At 39.8% G+C, this 14596-nt stretch overlaps 2 protein-coding genes across 4 annotated transcripts; one reads left to right on the top strand and one right to left on the bottom strand.

The window, feature by feature from the left end:
- Positions 1–955: 955 nt before the first annotated feature.
- On the top strand, positions 956–9300 carry LOC112561159 (integumentary mucin C.1-like). 3 transcript variants are annotated; one of them, XM_025233458.1, is made up of 8 exons: positions 4272–4525; positions 5049–5188; positions 5422–5500; positions 6002–6196; positions 6443–6903; positions 7877–7988; positions 8451–8691; positions 9028–9300. In XM_025233458.1, the coding sequence occupies exons 1-7, from the start codon at positions 4407–4409 to the stop codon at positions 8626–8628; spliced, it is 1284 nt and encodes a 427-aa protein (XP_025089243.1). In that variant the 5' UTR covers positions 4272–4406; the 3' UTR covers positions 8629–8691; positions 9028–9300. The 3 variants fall into 3 exon arrangements, with proteins under 3 accessions (XP_025089242.1, XP_025089243.1, XP_025089244.1); XM_025233457.1 differs by lacking the exons at positions 5422–5500; positions 6002–6196; positions 6443–6903; ... (1 more) ...; positions 8451–8691; positions 9028–9300 and adding exons at positions 956–1457; positions 1798–1936; positions 2131–2243; positions 2495–2570; positions 3028–3161 and having other exon boundaries at positions 3378–4525; positions 5049–5185; XM_025233459.1 differs by lacking the exon at positions 9028–9300 and having other exon boundaries at positions 8291–8587.
- A 157-nt stretch (positions 9301–9457) lies between these two features.
- Positions 9458–13337, bottom strand: LOC112561180 (macrophage migration inhibitory factor homolog). The gene is made up of 3 exons (XM_025233493.1): positions 13142–13337; positions 11580–11752; positions 9458–10568 (listed from the first exon to the last, which is right to left on the bottom strand). The coding sequence occupies exons 1-3, from the start codon at positions 13247–13249 to the stop codon at positions 10505–10507; spliced, it is 345 nt and encodes a 114-aa protein (XP_025089278.1). The 5' UTR covers positions 13250–13337; the 3' UTR covers positions 9458–10504.
- Positions 13338–14596: the final 1259 nt, after the last annotated feature.

Below are 14596 nucleotides of genomic sequence, written 5' to 3'. Positions count from 1 at the left end.
GTTCCCAAAGCATTTATCTCTACAAGGTTTAGAGCTTCTTATCTCAGAATACAGCTGCGGACAAACATAAACAAGTGTTTCCTGATTTGCTCACTGTTGATAACAACGACCAGACCTCGAGAGAAAAATTCTTCGAAATGCATACTAGTACATTTCAGTGCATTTACGGGTCACTGCCCCTTGAGGGACACTGAATAAACAAAATTGTGGAAACAAATAACAGTTGAAGCCCGTTCTTAGTCGGACAAGAAGGACAAATAGTTTTATTGACCAAGTTTTTACGTGATGATTATAGACAAACTTTGCCAGACCTGGTCAAACGTTCGACCAAGGTATGTGCCATGTTTTATGGAGCCCCCGGAATAATGGGGTTTTCTGACAGTAGACTATTTTCTTATGTTGGGTTTTATTAGTCATTTACTCCTGTTTACTTGCCCCTATAGCAAATACAGTAGTTTACAATATGTGCAGTATTCCGGACCCATTGACCTCTAGCACAACCTACCCCAGTTCAAGAGAAACACAAGATGTCAAGATAAAGCAGAAAATTTAGGTCCCACACAGAAGAAGCAGGAGTCGGTGCAATCCGAAATCCGAAACTTGTGCGCTACTTTTAATTACTTATTTTTCTTCTGTTGCTCAAAATGCATGTGATCCTCATTCCTAACTTCGCCATAATTGGTCATACATGGGGATCACACATATTAACACATTAATACATCCCCATAATAGTTATAAAGCAGTTATATGAGTATAAAAAGACTTTACCTCGAGTGGGAGAGGCAACAAAGCTTTAGGATTAATTCAATGAATTCATGTCTCATGATCAGGTGCAAATGTACTAGTTTTGAAAGAAAGTACATTGATTGATTGATTGATTGATTGATTGATTGATTGATTGATTGATTGATTGATTGATTGATTGATTGATCAATATTCTATTTGTTCCTACTTTCATTCATTCGTTGGTGCATTTTTCTTCTGTAATCAGCCTACTAAAATTTGACCACAGACTTATGTGTGCATGGAGACTACAGCACACACCCATACTTCAGAATCTTTCACTATCTACGCCTGGTTCTAAACCACTCGTTGAATGACATCATCACAAAAGCCGTTAAGCACTGCCAAATATAGAACACAAAATGTCGACTTCTTCACTGCGACCGGAACTCAAACAGTCCTAAAGCTTCCTCATCATAAAACCGTTTCGCTCACATGATAGCCTCGTCGGCATCGACCACAACGCTCGGACTTTTGTTGTTCGTCTTCTTGCTGTTGGTCTTGTCATCGTTGCTGTTAGCGGTGGTGGGGATAAGAGTTTATGATAAATATAGAGCACCCCTCCCTCGCATCTTGTTGATTCTGAGTGCTCACGAAGATCTCCACATCAAGCTAGGAGGTGATAAAACGACGAGGAAGAAGAATGATGCAATGTTTGGTGATAGTCCAGCTTGGTGAGTTCTTCACTCGACTAATCTTTGACTGCATGGCTTAGGATGTAGTTGGGTGTGTAGGGGTTGGTGTAGCAGTGGCTAAAGCATTATCACCACGATGATAAATGTCGTGGGTTCGGATCTCGGCTCCGATTTTTATCTCACTGGCTATCACATTTGTTCGCAAAGCAGACAATCGGTGGTTTTCTTGGGGTTTTCTCCAGTTTCCTACACTGAATGCGTACGTGGGTGTTTAATGATAATGGCTGACGATGATATATGTTGAAAGTGCATTTGATGTCTTCTTGAAGTTAATGCTCTTTTACCAAACAGTGATATAAATGTTGTGTTCTGTTCTCAGGTTGGCTTGTTGCCGTTGGAGTCACCTCCTGCGATGTTGACCAGCAACGAGACGCAGTCAAGGCTATGAAGACCCGGATGGAGTTCATGACCATCAGTGGAGACAGACCCTCGCCTGATGAGCTCATCAATCTTTGCAGGTTCGTCGTTGGGCTTGGTGTGTGTGTGAGATAGAAGCCAGCTATATCAATCTGAAAGACATTCCTAATCCCAATTTTTTAATTCTATTTATTACTTCTGCAAATTATTGTCTTGAAAGCGCTTTGTGCACTTTAACCATTGTTGACAGGAACCTGCAGTGACAATCAAAATTCAGTGTGCTTATGTCTGACAGAGAATTAATGAGTGCAGAAGGTCTATTCACCGGCAAATGTAGGGCCGACAGACAGAAAAACATCCCAGAAGCCAAAGATGTGAAGAAAAAGCTGACAGATCTCTGTCATAAAGGTAAGTTCATTTAAAACCAGAAGTGATGGCAAAGACAGCAACAACTCGGATTATGGAGATGGTGATGACCGAAGAGAATAATGGATGGAAAATATTTCGTTGAAGAAGAAAAAGTAATTAAAGAAGAAAAAGCTCAGTTATAAACTTTCTCTTCCCCTTGGTCTATTGTCGAACAAGGAACAGTTTGTCACCATAGACAACCTTAACCATTACAATAACTTATTCTGTGTTAACCATTTCTCTGTCTCCAGAATGCGAGGAGTTTCTAAACTTAAAGGATTGCATCAGTAGAGTCCACTCAAAGGACAGCACAGCAAAATACTGTAGGTGAGAATTGTATTTTTTTAAATTCTGACAGGAAATTAGCAGTTTTATTGTTAATTTAGTAAACTGAGAAATATAAAGAAATTCAGGAATTAAATGTCGCAGAGTCGATGTATAAAGGATAGTAGCTGTTCAAAAGAAAACAGGGTCCAACAAACCTAGTGGGTGAGGATATAGTTTAGTGACAGTGTCAGATAGCGAAAAAAAATGTAAGGAAAGTAAATAAATAAGGAAAATTAAAATAAAAGGTACGAGTGATGAGAAAAAAATATACTTTAAAAATAAAAAATTATGGCAACTGGGAAGAATAAAATAAAAAAAAATAACAGAATTAAACAAAACAACTCCAGAAGAAGAAAATGTCTTCCGTGGCAGCTTCTTTAAAGTTTGATAAATTTGTCGTCTAAACAACAAATCCTGTTATTGTAAATTTAGAATTAATGTTGTGGGATTGTTGTAGTCATTATTCACAGATACTCAAGGACTGCGTGGCCAAAGTAAGGTGCGAGGAGTTGAGAGAGTCCCTGTTTCTAGCCATCTTGCCAAGCTCCTTCAAGGAGAAGTTGTACGAGGAGGGCTGCGTGCCTCGTCCAGGTGACATTAGCTGCTCTCTGTCTCGGCCAGTTAATTAAGGGTGATAATCTACTAATAATGAGCTTAGTATGGGGGTTCCTGATGGCGAGATTGACTGAGAGCTGTTTGTGTCTATTTTCTTTAAACATGATAACATAATGAAATATAATTATATTGTCTCATTAAAATTAAAACACTATTATTTACATTAACGTAGCTGGTTGACTGACCGATCAGTTGCAGTCACCACCGAAGTAGTCTCTGGTGCCACCAGCGGGTCGACAACCTTTGACCTGCCGGCTGTGCCCGGCGTGACGTCACAAAACGGTGCTACAATAGAATGGGCCACAGCAAGTCCGTTGACTGCACCGTCCAGTTCATCTTCTGGTCCACCCATCACGGCCCCGTCAGATACGTCCACTGGTCCACCCAGCACGGTTCTGTCAGATACGTCCACTGGTCCATCCAGCACGGCCACGTCAGATACGTCCACTGGTCCATCCAGCACGGCCACGTCAGATACGTCCACTGGTCCATCCAGCACGGCCACGTCAGATACGTCCACTGGTCCATCCAGCACGGCCACGTCAGATACGTCCACTGGTCCATCCAGCACGGTTCTGTCAGATGCGTCCACTGGTCCACCCAGCACGGCCCCGTCAGATACGTCCACTGGTCCATTCAGCACGGCCCGTCAGATACGTCCACTGGTCCATTCAGCACGGCCCCGTCAGATACGTCCATTGGTCCATTTAGCACGGCCCCGTCAGATACGTCCACTGGTCCACCCAGCACGGCCCTGTCAGATACGTCCACTGGTCCATTCAGCACGGCCCCGTCAGATACGTCCACTGGTCCATTCAGCACGGCCCTGTCAGATACGTCCACTGGTCCACCCAGCACGGCCCTGTCAGATACGTCCACTGGTCCATTCAGCACGGCCCCGTCAGATACGTCCACTGGTCCATCCAGCACGGCCCCGTCAGATACGTCCACTGGTCCATTCAGCACGGCCCCGTCAGATACGTCCATTGGTCCATTCAGCACGGCCCGTCAGATACGTCCACTGGTCCATTCAGCACGGCCCCGTCAGATACGTCCACTGGTCCATTCAGCACGGCCCCGTCAGATACGTCCATTGGTCCATTCAGCACGGCCCCGTCAGATACGTCCACTGGTCCATTCAGCACGGCCCCGTCAGATACGTCCACTGGTCCATTCAGCACGGCCCCGTCAGATACGTCCATTGGTCCATTCAGCACGGCCATGTCTTCTGCTGACCCCGGCCTGTGTAACCTGGCCAGAGCAAGGAGCTGTGTGGGACAGTTACAGGAGACAGTGGACTTGGCCTCCAGGGACCAGGACACACTCGTGTCAGTCTGCATGTGAGTTCACGTGGGCAGTGCACGCGTGTGTGTGTGAGTGCCAGCGTGTCTGTAGGTGTGTATGTCTGTGTGTGCATGTGTTAACCCTCTTAAGAAGTCTCACAACAGATCACAAGATGACTTTAGCTCATCTCCTTCCTCCCATCCCCACCCCTTACAAAAAAGTCTTTCCTGATTTATTTACTGTCAAGATAAAAACCTTTCTCCCCTCTTAGCACCCAAATCATCAGAACCTTGTCCGATTCGATTCTCGTGTGATGCAGTCTACCTTTATTTACCCAGCCATAGTATAGTATATAGTACATATACCTGACTCCTTCAGGTCATCAGTGAGGGAGAGAAGATGGTCACCATCCTTGCCAAAAATGGATTCCGGATAAATTAAGGCCCAAACACCTTACCCCACTACAACATTTACCTTTGTTTAATCAACTGTGCATGGGAGTGAGCGTCCAAGTGTATTTCATGATTGGGTGTGTGAGTATTCTTATTTACTGTTTGTGTATGCATGTGTTCGTCTCAGTGCCAGCGTGAAAGGCGACCTGCTATTGGAGTGTTTTAACAACCAAACTGCAGGCTGCGGTGTCAACAACCGAGAGCTGGTGGTTGCGAGGGAAATGTTGGACAAAGTCAACAACGACGCCAGAATTACCTGTGAAAATGGTAGGTAACTATGTATGTATGTACAAATAAGTATATTTGTATTTCATTCTTACTTCTTTCGTAAGTAAATGTTAACCACCAAAATAATATTTCTTTACTGAAACAAAAAAGGAAGGAACGAAAGAATGAAATGGTTCACATGTATAAACTTTATTAATTTTCACACGCCATAGTGAGTACAGCTCAGAAATCTTACTTTCTGTTGACTTGTTTACATGTTGATCTGTTGACAGCGTGTCCAAGCTACCAACACGCTTTTTGGTGCGCTGGCATACTGGCCAACACCTCGCGGCCTCTTTCTCAGTTGTGCAGGTGAGTCTCCAGGTGCTGGAGGGTCAGCGAGGCTGCAGTCAAATGTCTGTGGCGCAAGTTTGAAGCTGTGAAATTGAAATGGAGATGACATTGATTTATATATATACTGACACGTGTAGAACGCATCTTTGCATTACTAATTAATCTTTAATCTGACCCTCACTAATTTAAGTTGCATATAAATACTAACCCAGCCTCACGATTTATTTGAGAACTCTCATAAAGGTGTGTATGTGTGTGTGGGCTTTGAGCTGTTGAATTTCTCCTGTCATTTTTTTTTTTTTTACCTATTTATGACAAATATAAAGCCATTTTTAGGGTGAGGAGGAAGGTGTACCACTGCTGTACATGAAATGAAATTTATAACAACGAGCGAGCTCGCAACCACACAGGCACATTGTTTCATAAATGGATATCATGCATTGTGTCAGGGGGTGTGATGATGATTGCACCCGTTTGTGGCGTGCACCTGTGTTAAGTACCTGTCTTGATTACCTGCAGGTACCATGAAGCTGCACTGCAATGCGTCACGTGCCCACTGGCCCGCGACATGCTGGTCCAGCTCCTGAAACAAAACCTGTCGCCGGACGGACAGAATGTCTGTGAGTGGAAATGCCAGGAGCTCCATCTAGTCTTGCTTTCACTGGAATACTGCGCACAAAAGTACAGCTGGACTCCCACAAACTACACTTGCATGTCAGTTGATCTTACAACGTTTTCAGTATTTCCTTATTATTATTATTGTTGTTGTTTCATTCAGCAATACTCAGAGAATTGCAGAAAACAATGAGATGACATGATTAGCTGGTCGTAATATCAAGAGCCATCTTGACCAAGTAGGGTTAATAGGTTGCTTATGTTTCTTTTCAAATCTTTCAGTTTATCTGATGGTCATAGTAGTTATAGATGTGGGATATAACCCTGTTCCCTACTTTGCTGCAGGCAAGTGTGGGACGTCACTTCCTGTCTGGAAAGTAAGGTGGAAGGTCTTCAATGTGATGACATCGGTCAATTGGCAGACAGGCTCATCCCTGGTCTTACATCAGCACAGAATCAGTGTGCCACGACAACAGCTACCACTACAATGATCACAACTCCTACTACCACCACCACAATGATGCCAGCTACCTCAACACCTCTCACCCCCACAACACCTTCCAACACCACAAAATCTCCCACCACCACCACAATACCTTCCACCACTACAACATCTCCCACCTCAACAACACCTTCCGCCACCACAACACCTCCCACCACCACAATGTCAACAACTACAACAACAACCACTCCATCAACCACAAGCAACCCCATGACTACTCCTTCAACCACCACTACCACTACACCAACAACCACATCTGCTACTACTACTACTGTTACCACTACAACCATCCATACAACAGTGGGTAAGTGTGGAGGACACTACATGCTCTTTATCTCCGCTTTCTGTCACACTTTAGAGAGCCATGAAATCATGAATCAACGACATTGATGATGAAACTTGTGCAGTTTAGACATTGTAAATAATCTGTAGAAGCAGCACACGAGGTAATACTTCTCTTTGGACTAATATAACATTTTTTATCAGTCACAAGTAATGCTAAGGCAAATCTGACCTTTCAGTCAGATTTGTTCCCCTTATTTAATGAACTCTGCAGTCATAGACAGCTGGAAAACCATCTACATTAAGGACTAATATGTTGATTTATATAATGCCTTATCCTACCATAAAGTGGATTTAAGTGCTTTACAAAGACAGTGTGCATACATAATAGTAACTGCTAGAGGCCTGTAGCTGTCAGTTAATGGAAATAAGGAAGTATTAGTGATTACTGCAGATGTTACATTTTGCTATTACAATGCAGATCTTACAGATTTTCCAGCTTTAAACCCTGCAGCTTAAACAGTGATGTGGCTTGTTTGTGAATTTTTCAGATTAAATTTTTGATGAGTTCCATGTTAAAGTGTTAACTGTTAACATTGTTACAGTAATAATACTGTTAATTAACTGTTCGTATTTTTAAATTTAAACTACATACAATTGAAGCATCCAGATCAGTTGCGGAAGCACACACCCTCATCATGCCGATAATGAGACACAACATATACGATGCAACTTTTAAGTTGCATATATTTTCAGCTTATTTGCGAAAGAGGAAGATTTTTTTTCTTTTAATTTAATGGGTGCGGTTTATCAACAGGTGCACTTAATGGACCGAAATTTACAGTACTCTACAGCTGTTACATCATTATATGTTAGAGATCTCTTAGTTACATGTCTCACATAATTGTTCTCTTTGTTATAGCATTACATGTTACAGATCTGTTACACTTATGTAATTGTTCCATGGCTGTTACAGCATTATACATATGTTACAGATCTCTTGCTGCTACAGAAATCTCTGTTACAAACATGTCTGCCTGCAAAGCTGACCACAAACCAGCCAAACACAAGTTATCATTCCGCCACAATGAATATTTCATCATGCATGTGAGTGTATTTTTTAAACCCTTCTCCATGTCGTGTTTACATTTTAGGCTGCTGTCTTTATGCATAATCTGAGTTGCCCATTGTAATGTCACACATTGCAAGTTTGGGAGATAGTTTTGTTGTAAGTGTTGCTTTCTAAATAAACTGAACTTTTGTTATACTGTACTCTACATCATTTTATACAGTTTATTGACTTGTTCATACAAGGAACCAATGATATATCTGATTCAATGCATATATTTAAAGACGTATATAAAGTTAAAGTAGATAATATTTTCTTTTGAATGTGCACATGTATTAAGGTTGCAGGCAACATTCCACCACACACATCCTGTAGGTCCAATTTGAGCAGCATATGTTCAGCACTGGCATGGGTGAGCAGATGAGAGACTGAAACAAAGTTGTGTAAAACTGATTCTACAACATTGTTATGACAGCACTGAGGGGTACTTTGTGTTATAGTCACTTGCTGCAGTTCGAGGAGTGCCTCTCAAATGTGCCGGCCTGCATGAGCAGTAGTCAGCGCAGTGACTGTTACACCAGCCTACCTGAGCACCTGCAGAAGCAAGGAAGGAACCGAGAGTGGTGTTTGTTATTGATCTACAGGGCAGCAGCCGACATGAGCTCATCAAATCCGTGAATTATACAAAAGCTGGAAAGCACAGCAATGGGCACAAAAGCTTTTCAAGCTTAAGCTGCAAAGGTATTTCTTCTTCCTCCTCCCATTCAAACTCTTACAAGCTGGAAAGCTAATGCTTCGCAATTCCCTCCATAGTGCAGTTATTACATAAAACTTTCATAATGGATTACTATTGTTTTCTGCCCTTGTTATTGTGGGTAGTGCATGGTGGAAACTAAAAATCAGATTCTGACAATAGTGTGATGCTTTGCCTCATCCATGTTTTCTTCAGTGACTATAATGGCCTTGGAACTTGTACACAAAGCTGAGAAAAAAGGAGAGAGAGAATTTGGGTGGTGTCAAGACAGCAAGAAAAAAAGGAGAACACAAGAAATTATTCAGTTTTTCCCATCCTTTCAGGTGCAGCTGTTTGGAGAAAAGGAGATGCCTATTTAGTGCTAATGGTGATGCTGTTAACCTACATCACGTCAGGATCACCATGGTAACTGTTGTTACTATAAAGGCCCCAAGAATCTCTACAGGGAGACTACCTGAGTACAGATCATGAATTAACTGACATTAGACTAGCCACTAACATCAGCATAAACAACAGTGTGTCAATTACAATCTGCACCTTATTTTTTCTTGTTCCTTCTTTGCTAATGAAGGTTCATGTAAAACTTTTTGCAATAAATGCAAAATTTATTTGACATTTTTGACTTGACCCATGTCTAGAATATAATGCCATGTTTACATCTGCGAGCTGTATGCATATTCCTTTCTCCAGTCTATACCTTTTGAGAAGTAGTGATAGATGAACACATTGAAACCAAAACTCTTGCACGAAAAGTTTCTAACATGCAAATATTTAATTATAATAATTGAATTTGTAAAACACATTTCCCATGAACTGCACATCAAAGACTACAAACGAACTGACAGTCAATGAAAAAGCATCAAAAACATGAACTAACATACAAACCTGAATCATTATGAATCTGAAAGGTTGTGCCTTAAAAAAACAGTGAATTTTAGTCACCTATCTCTATTATTGCTTTTCTTCTCTCATAACATTAAATTTATCAAAATACTTCTATGCTTCGTGTACACACAAAAATTAATAATTTTCTATATATATATAAAATCCTGGCATGTGCCATCTTTCTTCTTAATAAAATTTAGCGCTCTTATTCCTTTCCAATGGAACAGTAAATAAATTAAAATTAGTCACAACAATTGTGCTCATGTGTCAAATAAGACTAGTGACAAATGGTCTCACATACAAAGTCAATCATTTGCAAGATCATGATGGTAATAATTTTAATAGCACAATTTAGTACATTTTATTTTCTGTCAGACATTGATACACTAATGTCTCACTGTGAGTTTTAAAAGCATCTAGTTTTTGAACATTTTTACTATCATTAAGAGAACTCTTGTCATGAGGCAGTTATGAGAGGTCAGACATAAGACGACTGAAAATCTTTGTACTATTAGATGACATTCAAACCAAATGCTTTCTAATTCCTCTAATCATATAAACATGATTTTGTAGTTAAAACTAACTTTTTTTCAAAAAATGATCAGATGCTTTTTTAACAAAAGGTCTTGTGAATGTTTGGTAAGTAACATCTACACATCTATATTCTAAATCAACACCTAAGCATCTTAAAAATTAAATAAAAAAGACCCAAAGTACTCTAAGCCAATTACAGTTTTGAGTAGGATTTAAGGAATTACAGCAAATCAGAAACTTAATCAATGACTTGGTTCAACTTACAACTAATATATATAACAATTTATGTAACAGTAAAATTTGTCTCAGCTCAAACTGCTGTGACTACTCTGTCTTAATAGCAGAAAGACATTACAAAGATTCAGGATTTCTGGAATGAATTCAAAAAGTCTTTCCATTGAATCCAAGATTCTCACGAGGTACATCTGTGATCTTGATGTAAAACCTGAAACAGTGTAGCTTTATATCAATAATTATCAACAGCATGCTGTCAAGCAATTAAATGCTTACTATAAGAAGTTTGTTTTATAAATGCCATACCCATCTAAAATTGGTCATACGCAGACATTTATGTCATAAATGATTATCATTTCTTGCCAAAATGAAAAACATTATGTGCCGAATAGTTTGGGTTCTCTTTACATAAAAACCCAAATTGCTACTGAAAATGTCTTTATTTACAAACTATCTGCACATTCAGAAAAATATTTGTCACCAGGTGACAATGGATTTGTATGATTTGTAATTTATTATTACAATTTATTGTACAAAAATACTTTTTAACTGTTTATAAAATTGCAATATTTTTGCCTCTTCTGCATGTGTTTTTGAGTGTAGAGTATGCATGTTTGTGTAGGCTATAATGACAATGATGAAGAAAAAGAAACTTTTTTGTAGTAACAGAGAAGCGTATTTATTGTGACTGTGGGAAGTCCCCTATGAATCCTTCTTTCCTTGAATACTGTAAGTGTAAAGTACTGTTATATTTTAATCTGTGATGGAAATGTTGCGATTACACAAAACAATAATTAAAATGTTTGCTTATCATGGCCATCTTGTCCTGTTTGTGGCATTTTCTTTTTCACAAGATGTTTTATCTTTCAATGACAGAATTACTTAATTCGTTCCTGTCCACACTTTAACATGTATATACACATGTATATGTCTGGACAAGTATGCATGAATGTGCACACACATGCAGACACGCACATAAAGACAGCATGTACAGATGCACTTATTGCATCCATTCAAATATATTCTGACGGAAAATTAAGGCAATTATTGCTTTTGTCCCCAAAATGTCTAGCAAAGAAGTGGGCCTAGCCAGTAAAGCTCACTTCTTGCACTTTTATCATGCTGCATAAACTTTAAAATGTCAACGTTAAAAAGTAAAATTCAAAATTTTGTAAAGCATGATGGGGGGTGTGGGTGGAGAGTAAGAGGGGAGAATTCAGACCTGTCCTGAGGGATGCCAAGAGCCTCCTGTATGTGATGCCCAATGGCTGCAATCAGACGCTTGTTTTTTGCACCTCCGACTGACCCCAGACTTTCCAGCTCTACCATGCCACATGGATCATCGGTCCCACCAAAAATCATCATCTGGCCTGGGCTGACACGCACAGATACATACTGCAACAATAAAAACATTTACATACTTGTTAAATCCAAGAAATATGACAGCATGAAAGTCAAGTTAATTGTGTTCATTGCTATGTCAAGGTCAACAAAGGTTTATGCTTTTACATACTTTCCACTTTAGAAGTGTTTGACATCCCTTCACAGTTCACACTAAAGATGTGACATAGTATTGCTCATTATGATGATTTTATAGTATACTGGTACCAGGTAGTGCAACAGCTAAAACTAAAAATCATTAGATCTTTAAAATATGGCATATTTGTAAACTGTAAAATACTTATTTTTCTGTAACTCAGTGGTTTTAACTCAATAATCTAATCATGAATTTTATAAAGCTTTATGAAGTAATGTTTTTTTAAATAATTATTTATCTCCTGTGCACTGCGCACTTGACGCGATGAGAATTCTATGTTATTACACAGTGTTTAATACCTCACTTTTCTCGGGGCTAGCTTTATGTATGAGCAGTGCCCCTCTCCTTTAACCGGCTGCTTTAATATCCCCAACTGTCTAAAAAGTTAGGTAGCCATTCCACCCAGCTGAATCCACTGGGGGAAGTTTGATGCAATCAAAGTTATCGAACCAGGCGCCACCCCGTTCAGATGGGGCGGTCTGGTCGCCCAACGGTTAGCGCCTGTCACCAATACAGTGAGGGTTGGCTGTCCTGGGTTCAGCTCTCATCTCTGCCACGCTATTCTTCCTCTGCATGAGGCATCCATTTACGGGGCTGGCTGCCTTGCTGTTGTATAGTTTTAGTTGCTGGCTTGGTGTAAAACACCAACTCCCCCTTCATCCCCTTCCCCCATTGTAACCACCCGTGCATCAAAAAGAGAAACCGGAGCTGACATATTAATTCTTTCTTTCCACGTTTAAAGCATTTTTTTTTTTCCTTTTATAATATAAAATACAGTTCATGATCAAAGGTTTTGATTTTTTCTATAGATCGTGATCATTTTAATTTTTGTCTTATTTATTTGGCAGTGGCTTCCTTTACACACGGACGTGTACAGGTTTGTGGTTTACGACACTTGTGCTCAACCTAAGCTTACATACTTGTCAACGTTTCCGCAGCAGAAAATGAACAAACAAAATTTCAGAATCCTTCATATCTAAAAATTGTGTAAAGAACAGAACACTATTATCACTGGCGATAGAAGGAATGACATTTTTCTGATTGAGGCAGTTTATCACCTAAATTCGTTTGTTGTTTTTCTTTTCTTTAAATGTTCATGTCTTATTATAGTCTAATACCTAAGTTCTTAAGATAAATATTAAAATGCATAAAATCAACTCTTCATCTGATCTGTCATGCCATTTCATACATATAAATTAAATGCATGTCAAGGACAATGGACTGAAACAGTCTAAGGTTTTTCCTACCTCTTCAGGTTTTCCTAATTCCTTTGCAACAAGACTTGACGTATCTGCCAAAAAAGATTTTGGAATTTTTCCTGCTGGCAGGTTCGTGTTAAGTACAAACACTGGCATTTTATTTATATCAACGCCTTTGTGAATTTACCAACAAATAAATACGTATGTTCAAATGGTCCGGCTAAAAATTATTAGGAGTTATCCTCCTTTCTACTTCCCTTAAAACAAATAAAAATTATTTACTGGTTGGAAAAACTGAATGGGATTATATATTTTATGCTACTAAAGATGATTTATCTTTTATTTTAATAAATGAATATTAATAGGTTTGGGTCTTTACTTCTAAGACATTGTTCATGGTTATCATCGGTTTGGGTTTTTCTTTGGCTCAGTCGCGGCATGCATTATAGACATGAAAATTATTGGATTTGTAGGTAGAACCTGCTAGGAGATTGTGACAGTGACTGCAGTGTTGCGATTTAGCGATTCAACCTCACTTTTACTTGCAATATGCGGTACATTCCATTCTTATTCCTTGCGTCTTCTGTGTTTGTCTTTTATTACTTGTCTACATACATGTAGTTGTTTCTTTTTCCTTTGTATTCTGTCCACGAGAGCATGCTCCTTCGTGAGCGTTTTGATATTAAACACATAAATCGCACGTTTATTATTACCTGACATAGATTAATGCTATTGAAAAGCTGAAGGGCAGTCCGTTCATTGCCAACACCGGCATACTGATAAGTAATCAATACCCTCTCCAGCTAAATAGCAACAAAACTTTAGTCTTTTTTTTTCCTTGCCACCCAGAACACGTTTGTGTCCTAGGATTTATTAAATCTACTGAGTTCATTTCATTACGTAACTGATATCGGAGGTGCCAGTCATATGTGAGTCATGATGGAGGGCAGCAGAAGTGAATTCACGCCAGCAGGAACTGCGCGAGAAGGCCCCCCAGTGAACAGCTTAGACACCCAGCTTTTCTTATATTTTCCATGGGGTCAACCGCCTTCAACGTAACCATGAAGAACCGTTCTCGGCAAGGTGTCATGTTGGATATGACTGAACCTCTTCAGCTTCTGTTGCTTGATGGTAGCAAGCAGACTTCTGGGGACCTACTATAAGTTGCGTACAAAGTCTTTCATCTTTTGCTCCCTGTAGGAGTCTTCTGAAACACTTTATTTTGATTACTTGGATCCATCAGTCTGATTCTATGAGCAAGGTCCGCATCTCGTAGCACGGCACAATAGACTTTTAGAGCCAGAATTTGGTGTGGAAGCCGTTACTGCTGTCCCTAATTTTGTTTAGTCTGGGCATTGCCACTGTAATCTTGAAATGTATGTTCACCACACAGCTACCATCTGTGGAAAAGACTGCACCTCCTCAAGTTGCACAAACGAGAAAGCAGTAAATCTGCTTAGTTACCTGCTCACAATTCCTCCAACACACATTAGAAAGTTTCCA

The sequence above is a fragment of the Pomacea canaliculata genome, linkage group LG4 (assembly GCF_003073045.1).
Source record: "Pomacea canaliculata isolate SZHN2017 linkage group LG4, ASM307304v1, whole genome shotgun sequence".
In the NCBI taxonomy this organism is placed as follows: domain Eukaryota; kingdom Metazoa; phylum Mollusca; class Gastropoda; order Architaenioglossa; family Ampullariidae; genus Pomacea; species Pomacea canaliculata.
Note: the sequence above shows the minus strand (reverse complement) of the source record. Positions and strands in the feature narration are given on the sequence as shown.